Raw genomic sequence first — 20541 nt, forward strand, 5'->3', positions numbered from 1 at the left:
CTACAGACAATCCCAGCGTCCCCTCAATCTCAGGACACATGTACTGAACTACAGACAATCCCAGCGTCCCCTCACTCTCAGGACACGTGTAATACAGACAGTTCCGGTGTCCCCTCACACTCATGACACGTGTAATAAAGACAGTCCCGGCGTCCCCTCACTCTCAGGACACATGTACTACAGACAATCCCAGTGTCCCCTCACTCTCAGGACACATGTAATACAGACAATCCCAGTGTCCCCTCACTCTCAGGACACATGTAATACAGACAGTCCCGGCGTCCCCTCACTCTCAGAACATCTGTTACACAGACAGTCCCGGTGTCCCCTCATAAACTTACCATCGGAAATCTTTATGCCCCACACTTTAATAAACTTATCTAAACCCTTAAACTGACTTAACCCCTTCCCGACATTTGACGTACATTTACGTCATGGCCGGGATGTACTTCCCGACACATGGCGTAAATGTACGTCATGGCTTTAAACTGTCACCGCGTCTATAGACGCGGTGACAGTTTAAACATGTCTGCTGTCCCTGACAGCAGACATGTCCCTGCATGCCCAGGGGGGGCTGCGATGCCGCCCCCCCGTCGGCGATCGCTGTGATTGGCTGTTCAGTGTGAACAGCCAATTACAGCGTTTTCTGTGTCACCGGCGAATAACGTTCGCCGGTGACACAGGGATCGGTGGTGATTGGTGCTGTAAAGTACAGCACCAATCACCACGGGGTGTAAGGGTGACACTGGTGTCACCCCACCTCACCCCACCCGCCCCCAAAGGCCGTGATTGGTTCGTCGGACCGACGAACCAATCACAGCCATGGAGGGTGATTTAAACTAACGGTGACTGCACTGCAGACGCCATTCCGGTCTGGAATTGCGTGCAGTGCGGTCACCGTGCCTATCTGCCGCGATATACTGACCTGATCCTTGCAAACACTTACCTGATCACTGCTTGTAGCGTTCCTGGATCTTGTTACTTCTTCCTGTGTTGTGCTGTGCTGTGTTGTGCTGCTGCAGTGTGTTCGAGTTATAGATAGAGAGAGAGATAGAGAGAGATAGAGAGGGCTAGTGACAGAGAGTGCTATATTTTGTGCTGCTGCAGTGTGATAGAGTTATAGATAGAGAGAGATAGAGAGAGATAGAGAGATAGTGCCAGATTGTGCTATATATTTTTTGTTGCTGTACTGAGTGTGCAACTGACTGCTGCCCCCCCCTTTTGTGCTGATCAGTATAAATTAACTGATCAGCAACTTTTTGGGGGCGCAGGTTTTTTTTTTATATATATACCTGTCAGTGCTGCTGCTGCAGTGTCATAGAGTGATAGATAGTGAGAGATAGAGAGATAGAGAGAGATAGTGATAGAAAGTGCTATATTTTGTGTCTGCTGCCCCCCTTTTGTGCACCCCCAGCAACTTTTTGGGGGTGCAGGGGTTATTTTTTATATATATAACTGTCAGTGCTGCTGCTGCAGTGTCATAGAGTGATAGATAGAGAGAGATAGAGAGAGATAGAGAGAGATAGTGACAGAGAGTGATAGAGAGTGCTATATTTTGTGTCTGCTGCCCCCCTTTTGTGCACCCCCAGCAACTTTTTGGGGGTGCAGGGGTTATTTTTTATATATATAACTGTCAGTGCTGCTGCTGCAGTGTCATAGAGTGATAGATAGTGATAGATAGTGAGAGATAGAGAGAGATAGAGAGAGATAGAGAGAGATAGAGAGAGATAGTGACAGAGAGTGATAGAGAGTGCTATATTTTGTGTCTGCTGCCCCCCCCTTTTGTGCTGATCACTATATCTGAGGTGATCAGCAACTTTTTGGGGGTGCAGAGGTTTTTTTTTTTATATATAACTGCCAGTTGCACTGTCAGTTGCACCAAAGGTTGTGCACCTGCTGCCCCTCACTGGTAATCAGTGTCGCATCACTGATCACCTTTTTTTTTTTTTTTTTTTTGAGGGTGCTGTGGGGTCTTTTTTTAATTTTTTTTGATCAAATTTTTTTGATCAAATTCCTGTTGCCTTTGAGCGCTGTTCAGTGACGGACGTTACTGACCAACATCTGTGCTCAATTTTTGGCGCAGGACCTTTTTTTTTTTTCTGCACTACATACACACTACACACTACATACTACATTGAAATAAAGTTTGTACCCCCCCTACACTATACACGTGTTGAAACATTTCACTACCAGAAACACAAAAATAAAAATGTCATCCCAAATGTCATCCCAAATGTCATCCCAGTCATCCAGAAGAATGTATTCAGCGGAGGAGGCATATGCCATGCTTGCCTCTGACTCTGACACAGCCAGTGAGGCAAGCGGGGAATTTGAAGGATTCATCTTAAGCTCCTCTTCCTCCTCTAGTGATGAGGGACCCCCTCAAAGACGCCCCGTAGAGCAGCTGAGACCCCCCCCCCAATAATTGATCTCGTATGGACCCCACCACCAGACAATTTTGAGCCCCAGGTTCCTGAGTTTTTGGCCATGCCAGGAATCCAATTTGATTCCACAGGTCTCAGAGAAATTGACTTTTTCAAATTATTTTTCTCTGATGATTTTATAAATTTAATGGTGGACCAAACTAATTTATATGCCCAGCAGTTTATTGCTCAAAACCCCACGTCATCATTTGCTAGGAGGACCCCTGTAGATGCAGTAGAGATGATGACGTTTTGGGGTCTGGTGTTTCATATGGGCATCGTAAAAAAGCCAGAAATTAGGCAATATTGGAGTACAGATGTTCTGTACAGCACCCCACTTTACCGTATGGCCATGACCCGGACTTGTTTTGAGTTAATCCTTAAATTTTTGCATTACAACGATAATGCACAGTGCCCACCCAGAGATGATCCCACCTTTGACCGGCTATTCAAAGTCAGGCCGGTCATTGATCATTTCAGTGCCAAATTTGAAGAGATGTACATCCCAGATAAATTCATTTGCATAGACGAGTCCCTTATACATTTTAAAGGAAGGGTTAAATTCCGCCAGTACCTTCCCAATAAGAGGGCAAGGTATGGCATAAAAATGTATAAGCTGTGTGAAAGCACCTCAGGGTACACTCACAGGTTTAGGATATATGAAGGGAAGGATTCAAGAATTGAACCGCCAGAATGCCCCCCCTCCCTCGTAGGTGTTAGTGGAAAAATTGTCTGGGATTTAGTGCACCCCTTCCTGGATAAAGGTTATCACCTCTATGTGGATAACTTTTACACTAGCATCCCCCTGTTTAAGGCCCTTGGTTCAAGAGGTACAGCAGCTTGCGGTACTGTGCGCAAGAACCAAAGAGGCCTCCCAAAAACGCACATTGCCCAAGTAATGAGAAGGGGTGAAAGCAGGGGAATATGCACCGAAAATATGTTGTTGGTCAAATAAAAGGACAAGAGGGATGTCCTTATACTGACAACAATTCACGGAGACAGTACCACCTCCGTCCCTGTACGAGGTACCAGTACCCACACCTCAAAACCTAATTGTATCCTGGATTACAATAAGTACATGGGCGGAGTGGATCTTTCAGATCAGGTACTGAAGCCGTACAGTGCCCTGCGGAAAAAAAAATCTGGTACAAGAAGCTGGCCGTGTATATCATCCAGATGGCACTGTATAACGCTTACATGCTATTCCGTTCTACCAGCCAGAGGGGGACATTTATGCACTTTCAAGAGGAAGTCATAAAGGGCCTAATATTTGGGAACCAGCAGGCAGAGGGCCCCAGTACTTCTAGTACTGGCCCCCGTATTGTACCAGGGCAGCATTTTCCTGACGAAATCCCCTCCACTGGAAAAAAGGGCAGGACACAAAAAAGGTGCAAAGTTTGCTATAAAAAGGGAATAAGAAAGCAAACTATTTTCCAGTGTGACACTTGCCCCGACAAACCCGGCCTATGTATAAAGGAGTGTTTTAAAATATACCACACATCTATGGATTATTAGGTTCATCATTTCACCGTGCTTCGGGGGTCTTGCTAATGCCACATAGCACCGACCATTCATTCCACCAGAATCTGAGCCGCAAAATCCAAAAATCACTCCTTCCCTTCTGAGTCCTGCCATGCACCCAACTGGTATTTTTTGGTCACATGTGAGGCATTGCCGTACTCGGGAGAAATTGGGGCACAGATTTTGGGGTGCTTTTTCTCCTTCATACCTTATGAAAATGAAACATTTTGAGCCAGAACTGCATTTTTGTGTAAAAAAATGTAATTTTTCATTTGCACAGCCCAGTTGTATCAAAATTGGTGAAACCCCTGGGGGTTTGAAATGTACACTATACCCCTAGATGAATTCCCTGAGGGGTGTAGTTTGCAAAATGGGGTCACTTGTGGGGGGCTTCCACTGTATTGGTGCTTTGGGGGTCTTGCTAATGCGACATAGCACCCACCAACATTCCACCAGAATCTATGCTGCAAAATCCAAATATCACTCCTTCCCTTCTGAGTCCTGCCATTTTTTGGTCACACATGAAGCATTGCCGTACTTGGGAGAAATTGGGGCACAGATTTTGGGGTGCTTTGTCTCCTTCATTCCTTGTGAAAATGAAAAATTTTGAGCCAGAACTGCATTTTTGTGTAAAAAAATGTAATTTTTCATTTGCACAGCCCAGTTGTATCAAAATTGGTGAAACCCCTGGGGGTTTGAAATGTACACTATACCCCTAGATGAATTCCCTGAGGGGTGTAGTTTGCAAAATGGGGTCACTTGTGGGGGGCTTCCACTGTATTGGTGCTTTGGGGGTCTTGCTAATGCGACATAGCACCCACCAAAATTCCACCAGAATCTGAGCCGCAAAATACAAAAATCACTCCTTCCCTTCTGAGTCCTGCCATGCACCCAAATGGTATTTTTTGGTCACATGTGAGGCATTGCCGTACTCGGGAGAAATTGGGGCACAGATTTTGGGGTGCTTTGTCTCCTTCATTCCTTGTGAAAATGAAAAATTTTGAGCCAGAACTGCATTTTTGTGTAAAAAAATGTAATTTTTCATTTGCACAGCCCAGTTGTATCAAAATTGGTGAAACCCCTGGGGGTTTGAAATGTACACTATACCCCTAGATGAATTCCCTGAGGGGTGTAGTTTGCAAAATGGGGTCACTTGTGGGGGGCTTCCACTGTATTGGTGCTTTGGGGGTCTTGCTAATGCGACATAGCACCCACCAAAATTCCACCAGAATCTGAGCCGCAAAATACAAAAATCACTCCTTCCCTTCTGAGTCCTGCCATGCACCCAAATGGTATTTTTTGGTCACATGTGAGGCATTGCCGTACTCGGGAGAAATTGGGGCACAGATTTTGGGGTGCTTTGTCTCCTTCATTCCTTGTGAAAATTAAAAATTTTGAGCCAGAAATGCATTTTTGTGTAAAAAAATGTAATTTTTCATTTGCACAGCCCAGTTGTATCAAAATTGGTGAAACCCCTGGGGGTTTGAAATGTACACTATACCCCTAGATGAATTCCCTGAGGGGTGTAGTTTGCAAAATGGGGTCACTTGTGGGGGGCTTCCACTGTATTGGTGCTTTGGGGGTCTTGCTAATGCGACATAGCACCCACCAAAATTCCACCAGAATCTGAGCTGCAAAATACAAAAATCACTCCTTCCCTTCTGAGTCCTGCCATGCACCCAAATGGTATTTTTTGGTCACATGTGAGGCATTGCCGTACTCGGGAGAAATTGGGGCACAGATTTTGGGGTGCTTTGTCTCCTTCATTCCTTGTGAAAATGAAAAATTTTGAGCCAGAACTGCATTTTTGTGTAAAAAAATGTAATTTTTCATTTGCACAGCCCAGTTGTATCAAAATTGGTGAAACCCCTGGGGGTTTGAAATGTACACTATACCCCTAGATGAATTCCCTGAGGGGTGTAGTTTGCAAAATGGGGTCACTTGTGGGGGGCTTCCACTGTATTGGTGCTTTGGGGGTCTTGCTAATGCGACATAGCACCCACCAAAATTCCACCAGAATCTGAGCTGCAAAATACAAAAATCACTCCTTCCCTTCTGAGTCCTGCCATGCACCCAAATGGTATTTTTTGATCACATGTGAGGCATTGCCGTACTCGGGAGAAATTGGGGCACAGATTTTGGGGTGCTTTGTCTCCTTCATTACTTGTGAAAATGAAAAATTTTGAGCCAGAACTGCATTTTTGTGTAAAAAATGTAATTTTTCATTTGCACAGCCCAGTTGTATCAAAATTGGTGAAACCCCTGGGGGTTTGAAATGTACACTATACCCCTAGATGAATTCCCTGAGGGGTGTAGTTTGCAAAATGGGGTCACTTGTGGGGGGGTTCCTAACTTTTAGCATCTTATGGTGCCTAGAAACCTACATGGTGCCTAAAAAATAATCTCATAAAAAGGAGGCTCCAAAATCAAGTAGGTGCTCCTTCTATTATGAAGCCTGTGGTTTGGTCAACGTGCACACTAGGGCCACATATAGGATATTTATGAAAACAAAAGAATTGGGGGAATCAATTTTTAGTCACATTTCTCTAGTAAAATCTACTGTGTTCCTTAGAAAAATGTATTAAAATTGCAAATCTGCAAAAAAAATGAAATTTTGACATTTCACCTACACTTTGTTTTAATTCCTGTGAAACACCTAAAGGGTTAACAAACTTCCAAAATGCCGTTTTGAATACTGTGGAGGGGTGCAGTTTTTGAAATGGCATCATTTATGGGGGTGTCTCACATACAAGTCCCTCAAAGTCACATCAGAACTGAACTGGTCCCTAAAAAAATCAGTGTTTGAAATTTTCTTGAAAATTTGAGAATTTGCTATTCATATTTTAAGCCTCCTAGTGTCCAAAAAATTTAAAAGGAAGTTGAAATAATGATGGAAACATAAAGTAGACATATGGTCTATGTTAGTTATTAACTATTTTGAGTGATATAATTATTTGTCTCACAAGCAGAAAATTTAACATTTTGCAAATTGCTAAATTTTCCATTTTTTTACGACATTTTGGTATTTTTCACAAAAAAACACAGACTGTATCGACGAAAATTTACCACTTACTTGAAGTACAATGTGTCACGAGAAAACAATCTCAAAATCACTGGGATAAGTAAAAGCAAAAAAAAGTTATCCCCACTTAAGTGATACATGTCAGATTTGAAAAAAAGGGCTCTGTCAGGAAGGCAAAAACTGGCTGCGGCGGGAAGGGGTTAATACTAAAATAACGAGACAGACACAAGTGCTGGCGTTTCAAATATATGATGTCAAATTTATTAATTGACAGCTATAACTATAAAAGGGGTGGCGGCCCTAAAGAATGGTCATAGAAAAAGAGAGAGAGGGGTAAGGTCACAACACACCATTCATACATCATTGGTGTCCAACTCTCCCCTCGCGACCCACCCGTGCGAATGGTGCAGCCCACCCCCTGTCCAAGGGGCGTGGGCTAGCGACATATTGATGTCGGGAGAGTGCACCCCACTATCTTCATACTTTATTCATTTAAACAAGGACCGTTCTTTACCGCCGCCAAAGAGATAGAAAGTTAGGGAGGGACAGTGGGGAAAATCCGTTCAGAGAGGCAGATCACTTCCTGCCTATTCCTAGCTCAATGAACTCCTCCTTTGATCCCTAACTGGCTCTCCTGGTCTTGTCATTACACTCTGTCATCACACAACCTAAAGTGCAGACAGCTCAGATTCCTTCAGTAGTTTATGTCACCTCTTGCTTAATCAGCCCTCGGTTTTCTCTCTCAGGACACGTGTAATACAGACAGTCCCTGCGTCCCATCACTCTCAGAACACGTGTTACACAGACAGTCCCTGCAATCTGCATGTTTCTCACAGCATGACGCTATTGTGCACTGAAGCATTATAACACTGGGTATTAGGGGAAATTGAAAATAACCCCCAATCTTGTCTTTCCAGAAAGCACATATAGAAGAGAAGCCGGAGAAGATCCAAGGTGTGGTCACAGTGGTGCTTGCATGGTGTAGAGGGTGATGTGGCAGGGGACTGCATATCTCAGTGCACTGTGGTGGAGGATTGGGGTGTGGTGGGGGATTGTGGTGCGCTGTGGTGGGCATAGGGGGGGTTTGGGTTGCAGTATGGTATGCGATGGATGTGCTGTGGTGGGGGGTAGGGGGTTCGGTGTGGTGTATGATTTGGTGGGAATAGAGGTGTGGTGTGGGATTGGGATGCGGGAGATCAGGGTGCACTTTGGCGGGGTTGGGGTGTGTTGTGGCGGGAGATTCGGATGTGGTGGGGTATTGGGGTGTGGTGGGGCAAAGGGGTGCGCTGTGGTGGGAAACTGGAATGTGGTGTGATGGGGGATCTGAGTGCGCTGTGGCGGGGGATTGGGGTGCGTTGTGGTTAGGGATTGGGGTGGGCTGTGGTGTTGTATCAGGGTGTACTGTGGCGGGGGATTGGGATGCATTGTGGTTAGGGATTGGGGTGGGCTGTGGCATTGTGTCAGGGTGTGCTTTGGCGGGGGATCTGAGTGCGCTGTGGTGGGGTATTGGGGGGCGTTGTGGCGGGTACAGGGATTACCAGAGTACATGTACGTATTTCATGCCTTTTCACCTCCCTTGGCAGAAGTGAATATTCCTCCAGCCTCTCCAGCACATGTTGTACACAGCCCTGTGCCAGCCCCGCTACCAGCGCCCCCACCTGCCCCAGCAGAGGTTCTGCAAATGGTCACATCAGAAGCAGAGACCGCAGCTCCAGACAAAGGGTAGGACATGAACATGTTCTTACACACTTCTGTACATGCTTGCTACATATAACAGATCATGTGACACAGTATACATGCCTGATACATATAACAGATCATATGACACAGTGTACATGCTTGCTACATATAACAGATCTTGTGACACAGTGTACATGCCTGATACATATAACAGATTATGTGATGCAGTGTACATACATGCTACATATAACAGATCATGTGACACCGTGTACATGCCTGCTACGTACAGTATAACAGATCATGTGACACAGTGTACATGCCTGCTACATATAACAGATCATGTGACACAGTGTACATGCCTGCCACATATGATACCCCTTTCACACTTGTAAGCTGGGTTGCAAGCCGGGTTCTAAGTTCCGGGTGAGACCCGGCTTGCAAGTGCTTTCACACTGGCCACCCGACCCGGAATGCAGTCGGGTGGGTGGTGTCATCTGGAGGCTTGGCCGGGGCGGCGCTGGGAGATGTTAGCAATTCCCAGCGGCGCAATTTCCTTGCAGTGAACGGGATCTGTGTCACGCTGACCTGGAATACCCGTTCACACTCACAGCATCCCGTTGATTCCGGAATCTACACAGGTCAGGACCTGGGTAGAAATCCCGGAATGCTGAACACGGGATGCGGTGACAAGACCCTTTTACACTGAGCTAAATCCCGGGCTGATGCACATTCATGTGCAAAAACCCGGGATTTTTGCAAGTGTGAAAGGGGTATTACAGATCATGTGACCTAGTGTCAGGGTTGCCAACCTGACCCTCTCCTTTAGGGAGAAAATGCTCTTTTCCTGGACTTCCCTGGTAATGTATGATTGCCATCACCTGTGGGGAACTAGGTAATTGATAAGAAAGGTGTCACCACAGGTGATGGCAATCATACATTACCAGGGAAGTCCAGGAACAGAGCATTTTCTCCCTCATGGAGAGGGTCAGGTAGGCAAGTATGCTGCTGCATATAACATTATGGAATGCAGTGTACATATGGTACATATAACAGAACATGTGACACTGAGTACATACCTGGCACATATAACAGACATTTGACGGTGTACATGCCTGGATTCAGAGGCACACGCAGTTTTTGTGCTATTTGTGCTATTCTGAGTAACGATTATTCATAGTTGCCTACCCTCCTGCATTCTATAGGAGACTCACTGATATAGCAGCAATCTCCCTCTCTCCCTCATTAGTCTAGCAATCTCCCTCATGTCACCTAGCCCACATTACACTGTTACATTTTTTGGGGAAAAAGGAATTAGAGATAGATACATTTACACTGAAACATCTGCACCATTTCCTAGCACCTTACCAAGTATAGTAGCTCTTACTAACAGCTTTGGGGCTCATCTACATTTGTATAAAAGTCATTTTACAAGATTCCTCTGTAGGCAGTACACACCCACGCTTCTAGGTGCATGAGGTGGGCAGAAGGCACTTAATTTTCACTGTTTTTGACCCGACATGTGCCGACAGGCGGTATTTCATGCCTTACCATCCACTAGGGCGCCGGGGGAGAATAAAATAGTTTGCCGAGCGCATCAAGAGATGCAAGGGGCTACGGTTCACTTCCAACTGTGTCCATGTCGACTGTGTAGACATTCTGGTAAAAAAACAATGAAAAAACCCATCTCGACCTCGCGACCTGTCGACGGAAAGTCATGTTGACTGTTTCACCTGCACATTGTATATGTCGGTATTTTGACCACGTCGGGATTTTAAATGTCGGGATTTTAACCTCGTCAGGATTTTGTCCTTGTCGGTATTATGACCCATTCGGGATTTTGACCCTGTTGGGATTTCATACCGAATCCTATTGGAGACACCCCCCCCCCCCCCCCCCCCCCCACGGGGTTCTCATCACTTTAGGGAGACCCTAGGAGATCCTGCTGGTTACTGATACCATTTTTCCCACATTGCTGGCCACTATTATTATTAACAGTTTCTTATATAGAGCTTACAATCTATATTCCCTACCACATGTACATGCACACACAGACATTCTAGGGTTAATTTTTTATTTTTTTTGTGAGCCAATTAACCTACCAGTATATTTTTGGATTGTGGGAGGAAACCGGAGTACCCAGAGGAAACCCACGCACAGTTAGGGCCATGGTGGGTAATGAGCCCATGACCTCAGTGCTGTGTGGCAGTAATGCTAACCATTACACCATCCGTACTACACATATCTGCCCAGCTGACCACTTAATCATCCAGCATCCTATATCAGCCAAACATACCATGTTGTCAGGATTTGCCTTTTCCATTTTTATGAGAAATGTTGAAAACATGATCTGCATACATTGATTTCCCTATAAGCAATGTGCCATCTGCCATCTTTCTCTGCAGGCCTGGCATTGGGGTGTTGAGTTGGCTCAAGCAAGGACTGGAAAAGGTGGTTCCACACCCAGAGACCCATGCTGTAATGGCTAGAAAAATGGAGGTGAGTATGTATGTATGTATATGTGTATATATATATATATATATATATATATATATATAAAGTCCAGAATGGAGCAGCACTTCCTCGACAATAGGTTACCAGTGGGGTGCCATCCAAAACCCAGCAGGGTTAATGTAGACGTCCATACGGCGGCACTCACCCAAAAGAATCAAACACAGGCAGTGTTTCTCAACGTTTCGAACCTTTTAATAACGGTTCTTCATCAGGATGTACAATAAATAACAGTGATAAAACAGTATTTATACATACCCCATTGATCACCACACCAATAGCGTCAGACTCGAGTTTGGCGCCACTGCACAAGCCCCCCGCCTCCGCATGACGTGCACAACGTGCGCGTCATCACGTCAGTCCGGGTAACCCGACAGCGCTCCCGACCCTGCCTCTGTTTCTATGGTGATAAACCAAACAACAGCTCTTGGCACCAGTAATGAGTGAGCAGGGAGATCAGTAGCGGTTAGCAGAGAAGGCGCATCACAAAACGTCATCACGCAAAACTCCGCTGCCACTACTGATCCATCACTACCACATCAGGTTACCATAGAGACTGATGTATACAAAACATTAGACAACGAATATCAGCACGCAGGCTGACATAATCAACCATCATGAAACATAATACAGATCAATCAGTGTCCCATACCACCTAAACACAAGAGCAAATATTACATAGAAAATAGAAAAAGAAGGAAAACACGTAATACTTAGTCGACATACCAAAAATGTCGACACATACAAAACAAATACAAAAAAACAATAAAAAATTGAAAACATGAAAAAATGACAGCAAGAATCTCAATGATAAATGAATACCATAAATAACCATTATATAGAACATGGAGATGCATACATGAACCTAGTGTATGGGGTGTCGGAATGGTTTAAAGTCATCAATCCCATAGTAAAAAACTAAAGATGTATAGGATCTAAGTGTCATGAAAAGTAACTATGCAGATTACAAGAAACAGTGTAAGCCTCTGAATTCATTAAGGCCTCTCGGGGCCAATGTACCCAATCGTTGAATCCACTGGGCTTCACACTGTAATAATTTTAATGAACGATTCCCCCTACGAATCGATTCGGGCACATGATCAATGATCATAAAACGCAACATTGGTATAGTATGGCGCGCCTCAAGGAAGTGGCGCGCCACCGGCTGGTCACTAACACCCTTTTCAAGAGCTGTCTTGATAGAGTGTCTATGTCCAGCCATCCGTTCCCTCAGTGTACGTTCAGTTTTCCCAACGTAACTGAGGGAACAGGGACAGGTGATCATGTACACAATGTACCGGGTAGTACACGTCACTCTGTGCCTAATACCATATCTCCTGCCACTCGAAGGATGACAGAATGAATCACCAGTAATAAGTGATCTGCAAGTGATGCAGTTTAAGCATTTAAAGCAGCCTGGTCTAGCTCTCAAAAAGGATTCACTGCTGCTCTGTTGTAGTTTACCAATATCAGTTTTTACCACTATGTCCTTCACACTCCTGCCACGAGTGTAGCTGGGTATAATGGTTGTATCAGCAAGATTGAGAGTCTGATCCATTTGGACCAAAGGCCATAACCTCTTAGCGCACTTTTTAACACAACCACTATTAGTATTAAAGTGATTGACCCAAGGGAACCGTTTACCATTACCGGTTTTATCTCTATAGGTCAATAATGATTCCCTGGTCTTGGAGAGGGCTTTGATCTTAGCATCCTGCAATAAAGCATCCTTATATCCCCTTTCTTTGAACTTCAAAACCATGCTGTCAATTTGTTCCTCAGCTGTAATATCAGTACTACAAATGCGTCTGGCACGGAAAAAATTGAAAATAAGGGAGACTGAATTTGGTGGAATTAGGGTGGCAACTGGTGGCATGGAGAAGTGTGTTGCGATCGGTAGGTTTGGTGAACAGTGAAGTCTCCACCAAACCCCCGATAACGGTCAGGGAAACATCCAGAAAATTAATTTTCTCAGTATCGATGGAGTATGTTAATTTCACAGGACTACAATCACTTTAATACTAATAGTGGTTGTGTTAAAAAGTGCGCTAAGAGGTTATGGCCTTTGGTCCAAATGGATCAGACTCTCAATCTTGCTGATACAACCATTATGCCCAGCTACACTCGTGGCAGGAGTGTGAGGGACATAGTGGTAAAAACTGATATTGGTAAACTACAACAGAGCAGCAGTGAATCCTTTTTGAGAGCTAGACCAGGCTGCTTTAAATGCTTAAACTGCATCACTTGCAGATCACTTATTACTGGTGATTCATTCTGTCATCCTTCGAGTGGCAGGAGATATGGTATTAGGCACAGAGTGACGTGTACTACCCGGTACATTGTGTACATGATCACCTGTCCCTGTTCCCTCAGTTACGTTGGGAAAACTGAACGTACACTGAGGGAACGGATGGCTGGACATAGACACTCTATCAAGACAGCTCTTGAAAAGGGTGTTAGTGACCAGCCGGTGGCGCGCCACTTCCTTGAGGCGCGCCATACTATACTGATGTTGCGTTTTATGATCATTGATCATGTGCCCGAATCGATTCGTAGGGGGAATCGTTCATTAAAATTATTACAGTGTGAAGCCCAGTGGATTCAACGATTGGGTACATTGGCCCCGAGAGGCCTTAATGAATTCAGAGGCTTACACTGTTTCTTGTAATCTGCATAGTTACTTTTCATGACACTTAGATCCTAAACATCTTTAGTTTTTTACTATGGGATTGCTGACTTTAAACCATTCCGACACCCCATACACTAGGTTCATGTATGCATCTCCATGTTCTTTATAATGGTTATTTATGGTATTCATTTATCATTGAGATTCTTGCTGTCATTTTTTCATGTTTTCAATTTTTTATTGTTTTTTTGTATTTGTTTTGTATGTGTCGACATTTTTGGTATGTCGACTAAGTATTACGTGTTTTCCTTCTTTTTCTATTTTCTATGTAATATTTGCTCTTGTGTTTAGGTGGTATGGGACACTGATTGATCTGTATTATGTTTCATGATGGTTGATTATGTCAGCCTGCGTGCTGATATTCGTTGTCTAATGTTTTGTATACATCAGTCTCTATGGTAACCTGATGTGGTAGTGATGGATCAGTAGTGGCAGCGGAGTTTTGCGTGATGACGTTTTGTGATGCGCCTTCTCTGCTAACCGCTACTGATCTCCCTGCTCACTCGTTACTGGTGCCAAGAGCTGTTGTTTGGTTTATCACCATAGAAACAGAGGCAGGGTCGGGAGCGCTGTCGGGTTACCCGGACTGACGTGATGACGCGCACGTTGTGCACGTCATGCGGAGGCGGGGGGCTTGTGCAGTGGCGCCAAACTCGAGTCTGACGCTATTGGTGTGGTGATCAATGGGGTATGTATAAATACTGTTTTATCACTGTTATTTATTGTACATCCTGATGAAGAACCGTTATTAAAAGGTTCGAAACGTTGAGAAACACTGCCTGTGTTTGATTCTTTTGGGTGAGTGCCGCCGTATGGACGTCTATATATATATATATATATATATATATATATATATATATATATATATATATATATATTGATAGGAGAAAACAGCACTCTCAATTTTCCTGGGCAACAGCTGGGGTGTCCATATAACTCAGACCACAATCCATGAGGCCAAATATATCCAAACAGATAAGGAGCGCACTCACCAGACTTGAGATAAAACTTCAAACTTTTATTGATCCATTTAAAATATCCAACGCAAGGTCGACGTTTCGGGTCACCGCATGACCCTTTTTCAAGACTGCATAAGCCTGGATCCCTGAGGCAGTATGACAAACACTGATCCCCCTACCAGCTAATATCCCATGACTCTCCACCTCCATAGTCCTATCTAGCCAATCATCACCCAAAAGCAATATACACTCACCTGTACAAATTTATAATCAGGTGTCCACACGAATCACCTGCTGGCTCCCTGCAGCGTGCGTTTCACATACACGGAAGTAGCAGTATAAGCTACCTTCCGATGACATCAATGGAGCGCATCACGCTGTCTGCGCGTGCGCTTCAGTGTTGTATTTGACCACAGCAAAAAAGAACGTAACAGGAAGTCTACAGACATGCGCACTGCAGCCTGCCTGCTTGTGTATCACACAGCGCTAGGCAACGGCTGTCCCACTAGTCCTCATTGGCGCTAGTGTGGTCACATGAGCGCTATCCTAATCCAGCGCTATTGGTCAGACAGCGCCAGTGAGAATTAAATACACTGAATGCTGCAGCGCTTTATTTTAAACATAACTGGGTCATTTTCTGTAATTGTATAAATTTCATGCAGGCTATATAGTATGATATTCATTATTGGGCATCTATATCTTCTGACTAGATGGTATGCTGAATTATCACGGGGCACAGACTGGTCTGAGGATCAGTGTCATCACAACCTTTATCACATCATTTACATACATTTGCAGATAAAATAAAATTAAAAATAAAAAGGAGAGGCAGAGCCCAACTGACCACTGGCCGACCGCACACTAGGCGCAGTATAACAACCAGAGGATCAGTGGGCGCTGACTCACCTCAGACGCACATCAGCATAACATCCTATAGCTGCTGCAATCCCCTGTAGTTGTCTAAACAACTCAGTGATCCCATGGACCGAGCAGTGGTTTACAGAACAATGCAGGTACAAAATTAATAATTTCTAAATCTGAAAAAATTAAATTAGAAAAAATTGTATGAAAAAAGATTCATTGTTTTATAAAGATTTCTTGTTTTATGAAAAATCTTTTGAAAAAGAAGAAAATCCAGATGAATAAATTATATCCTTTAGTCATAGAACAATATAGGGACATCTTCTGCATAATGGACTCTGGGGGCAGAATTACAATGTCCAATTAGGATTAAAGTCCAATGCACAGAACTTGTATTTTTAAAAATATTATAGAAACATAGCAAAAGAATTCTTCTCATTAAGGCCCCTGGGGGCCACAGTATCCAGGTGGTTGATCCAAAAAGCCTCCTTGCGTAATAAAGCCAGTCCTCTGTCACCACCTCTGGGTGATGGCATTATCCAGTCTATGATCATATAACGCAGGCACGACACTTGATGCTTAGCTGCCAGAAAATGGGCTGCTACTGGCTTATCAGTTTTGCCTGTCTCAAGCGCCAATTTAATTGAGGACCTATGCTGGCCCATTCTAGTACGCAAAGTACAAATCGTCTTACCGACGTACATTAAGCCACATGGGCAGGTCAAATAATAGACAATGTGGTCGAGTTGGCAGTGCAATTTGTAGCGTAGAAAGATCTTTTTTCCACTATGTGGATGACAAAAATATGGACCAGTGATAAGGCCACGGCATGTTGTACATCCAATGCAGCGAATACAGCCCTTTTTCTTTGGAATCCACTGCATTTCTGTCTGTTCTGTGTGTTTCACTGATGTACGGTAAAGCTCATCTTTCAGATTCCGTCCACGTGTGACACTGATCAGCGGTGGTTTTTTCTGGAGTCGTCTGAAGGCCGGGTCTGTCGTAATCAGATGCCAGTTTTTCTTTAGCGACTTTTGTGTTGCTGTAAGTTGTGTGTCACAGTGGGCAGTGAGTACCATACGGTTTTCAGCCTTGCCTTTAGTACACGGTGGAATGGTCTGGTGAGTGGCCCTTGCCTTAACCAGGCATTTTGAAATGTCTTGTGGTTTATATCCTCTGGATAAAAAGCGTTCAGCACACTCCTCAAGTTGTTTATTGGCTTGGATTGGGTCCGAGTTGTTTCTTAAAACACGTAAAAATTGTGATACGGGCAAGTTGGATTTCAAATGACACGGGTGATGGCTGCTCGCCCATAACAACGTGTTTCTGTCCGTAGTTTTCCTAAAGAGAGTATACTGTAGACGTCCCCCTGTACGATAAATTGTGACGTCTAAAAAATCAATTTGTTTGGAGTCAACTGTTGCTGTGAACCTCACTGGCAACGGTAAGGCATTGAGACACAAAACCATTTCATTAAATAAGGCTAAACCCCCACGGCAAATAATAATAATATCATCAATGTAACGCTTAAAATAAATCAAACAATCACCAAACTTAGGGAAGATATAATCCCGCTCATAGTGGTCCATGTACAGGTTGGCATAGCTAGGGGCCACATTGGACCCCATAGCAGTGCCTGCCACCTGTACATAATGTTCCCCTTCATACATAAAATGGTTATCACCTAATACTAGTTGTAATAGTGAGATCAGGAACTCTGTCGGTGGACCTTTTTCTGTGCGTGTTTGAAGCGCTTCATTGATTACCTGGATACCTTCAGTGTGCGGTATAATCGTGTATAATGAGCACACATCAAGAGTACCCAAAAGGTCATCCTCCATCAGGGGACCAAGTTGGTCCAGATCTTTGAGCAGGTGACCAGTATCTTTTAAATACGTGGAGGTTTTTTGTACCAAAGGTTGGAGGTGATGATCCAGGAATCGAGCTAAAGGTTGTAACTCTGATCCCCTTGCGGATATAATGGGACGTCCCGGTGGCTCCACTAGTGTCTTGTGTATTTTTGGTAATGTGTATAACACTGGGCACACCGGGTAGTCCACTGTTAAAAAACTTTTCTCATCATCATCCAACCAACCTTGGCTGTAAGCCATATTAATCAAGGTGTCAATCTTCTTTTTAGTCGACACCATAGGGTTTGTGTCAACCTTTTTATAGGTTTTACTGTCTGCCAGCTGTCGCATAATTTCTTTATTGTACATGTTAAAATCCTGCAAAACCACCGCTCCGCCTTTGTCGGCGTTGCGGATCACTAAATCATTGTTGTTTTTTAAATTTTTTAGCGCCTGTCTTTCTGCAGGGCTTAAGTTGTCAAAGTGTGTATTCATCACTTGGGGTTGGATTTTACTTTCATATTCCACCACTCTCAGATAAGTTTTTAGGCTGGGGTTGGTGGATATGGGGTCGAAAGAGCTAGGCTGTTTAAATGGTCTGGCCGTATCACTCCGAATTGTTGGCGTGGACTTGTTATCAAAGAATTCGCGTAATCTTAATTTACGTCCATTCTTATAATGGTCAACAGACCATCTGAAAGCATCATGTTTTGTTGTGGGTATAAATGATAACCCCTTGGTTAAGAGGGATTCCTCAGCTGGGGTCAATTTATAAGAGGATAAGTTAAAGATTAGCTCCTGGCGTTCTTCCTGCCCCTTGGGCGTCCTCTTCCTCTTCCAGCCCCCCCGCCTCGTTTGCCGTCGCCTCTTTGCCTGGTGCCCTCCCGATAAAGGCCCAAATTTTGGCCTAAAAAAGCAGACGACGAGGATGGGGATGGGCCTGTTGGAGGTAAGGTATCAAAGGACTCCGCCTCAGATGAGGAGTTTGACTGGAATTGATTGAATTCACGGTTATAACTTCTATATGTTGTACCCCTTGTTCTATTGAACCTATTTTTATTGGTTTTCTGCTGTCCATCGTTACCAGCAAGCCATCGGTATACCACATGCTGTTCATAGTCATTATCCACCTGTTCCAGTTTTTTCCTTTTAAAGGCCACAAGATCTATTTTACCTGTTCTTGAAGTCGGCTAATCCAATCCTCACTCTTATCACTTTTAAGAACACTTAATGATTCTTTTTCTAGATCTTTTATCTCTATTTTTAATTTCTTCAAATTATCACCCACCTCTTCTACCACCAGAGCCAGTAAATCAAGCGAGCATTTATTTAATACCCCACACCAACGGACACAGAACGCCGGATTCCTACGTCCGATGGTGGGGGCATTTGCAATGCGAAAGCCCCGCGGAATACGCTTCCTCCGATAATAATCGGAGAGAAATTGTCCGTGGAGCACTAGGTCCACCTCCCGTTTTTTTAATTGACTAAGTTTATAAAACCTGTCTGCCGGGGTTTGTGTTGGAAGTTTATTGAATTCAAGCTCATTAAACAATATTTTATCGACCTCATCATCGGTCAGGCTGATCTGAGCATTTTCTGCATCACTCAGCATTACTTCGTCCAACATCCCATAGCCTGCAGCCATTGTTAGAAAGACAAGTCAAATAGCAGAAAAATACTATAGCTGATGTGCGTCTGATATTTAAAAACACTTCTACTGAAAAAATCACATAGAAAAAATTCACTTTAGAAAAAATTCCACATGGAAAAATTTCATTAGAGACAATAGACTGCTACAGAGAGCAAAAGCATTTGCATAAACAACAATTTTTTAAAAAGGTATACATATATGCTAATTTAAAGCAACAGTTGACTCCACAAATTTCCTTTCTTCAAATAGGTGCCAGTTTTAAGAGAACACAGCAATCGCTTGTCCACCATACACATTGATAGGAGAAAACAGCACTCTCAATACTGTATAAATGCATGAAATTTATACAATTACAGAAAATGACCCAGTTATGTTTAAAATAAAGCGCTGCAGCATTCAGTGTATTTAATTCTCACTGGCGCTGTCTGACCAATAGCGCTGGATTAGGATAGCGCTCATGTGACCACACTAGCGCCAATGAGGACTAGTGGGACAGCCGTTGCCTAGCGCTGTGTGATACACAAGCAGGCAGGCTGCAGTGCGCATGTCTGTAGACTTCCTGTTACGTTCTTTTTTGCTGTGGTCAAATACAACACTGAAGCGCACGCGCAGACAGCGTGATGCGCTCCATTGATGTCATCGGAAGGTAGCTTATACTGCTACTTCCGTGTATGTGAAACGCACGCTGCAGGGAGCCAGCAGGTGATTCGTGTGGACACCTGATTATAAATTTGTACAGGTGAGTGTATATTGCTTTTGGGTGATGATTGGCTAGATAGGACTATGGAGGTGGAGAGTCATGGGATATTAGCTGGTAGGGGGATCAGTGTTTGTCATACTGCCTCAGGGATCCAGGCTTATGCAGTCTTGAAAAAGGGTCATGCGGTGACCCGAAACGTCGACCTTGCGTTGGATATTTTAAATGGATCAATAAAAGTTTGAAGTTTTATCTCAAGTCTGGTGAGTGCGCTCCTTATCTGTTTGGATATATTTGGCCTCATGGATTGTGGTCTGAGTTATATGGACACCCCAGCTGTTGCCCAGGAAAATTGAGAGTGCTGTTTTCTCCTATCAATGTGTATGGTGGACAAGCGATTGCTGTGTTCTCTTAAAACTGGCACCTATTTGAAGAAAGGAAATTTTTGGAGTCAACTGTTGCTTTAAATTAGCATATATGTATACCTTTTTAAAAAATTGTTGTTTATGCAAATGCTTTTGCTCTCTGTAGCAGTCTATTGTCTCTAATGAAATTTTTCCATGTGGAATTTTTTCTAAAGTGAATTTTTTCTATGTGATTTTTTCAGTAGAAGTGTTTTTAAATATCAGACGCACATCAGCTATAGTATTTTTCTGCTATTTGACTTGTCTTTCTAACAA

General features: G+C 43.8%; 1 protein-coding gene across 4 annotated transcripts in view; it reads left to right on the top strand.

The window, feature by feature from the left end:
- Positions 1-20541, top strand: part of LOC146046056 (cyclic nucleotide-gated channel beta-1-like) — a 415388-nt gene that overhangs the window by 89431 nt on the left and 305416 nt on the right. For all 4 annotated transcript variants that reach the window (XM_083165226.1, XM_083165229.1, XM_083165228.1 and 1 more), the window contains 3 exons: positions 7884-7920; positions 8550-8688; positions 11049-11142. In XM_083165226.1, the coding sequence (XP_083021352.1) occupies positions 7884-7920; positions 8550-8688; positions 11049-11142 (270 nt within the window). The remainder of the gene's footprint in view (positions 1-7883; positions 7921-8549; positions 8689-11048; positions 11143-20541) is intronic.

This window comes from Crinia signifera, chromosome 11 (assembly GCF_055691185.1).
Source record: "Crinia signifera chromosome 11, ASM5569118v1, whole genome shotgun sequence".
In the NCBI taxonomy this organism is placed as follows: domain Eukaryota; kingdom Metazoa; phylum Chordata; class Amphibia; order Anura; family Myobatrachidae; genus Crinia; species Crinia signifera.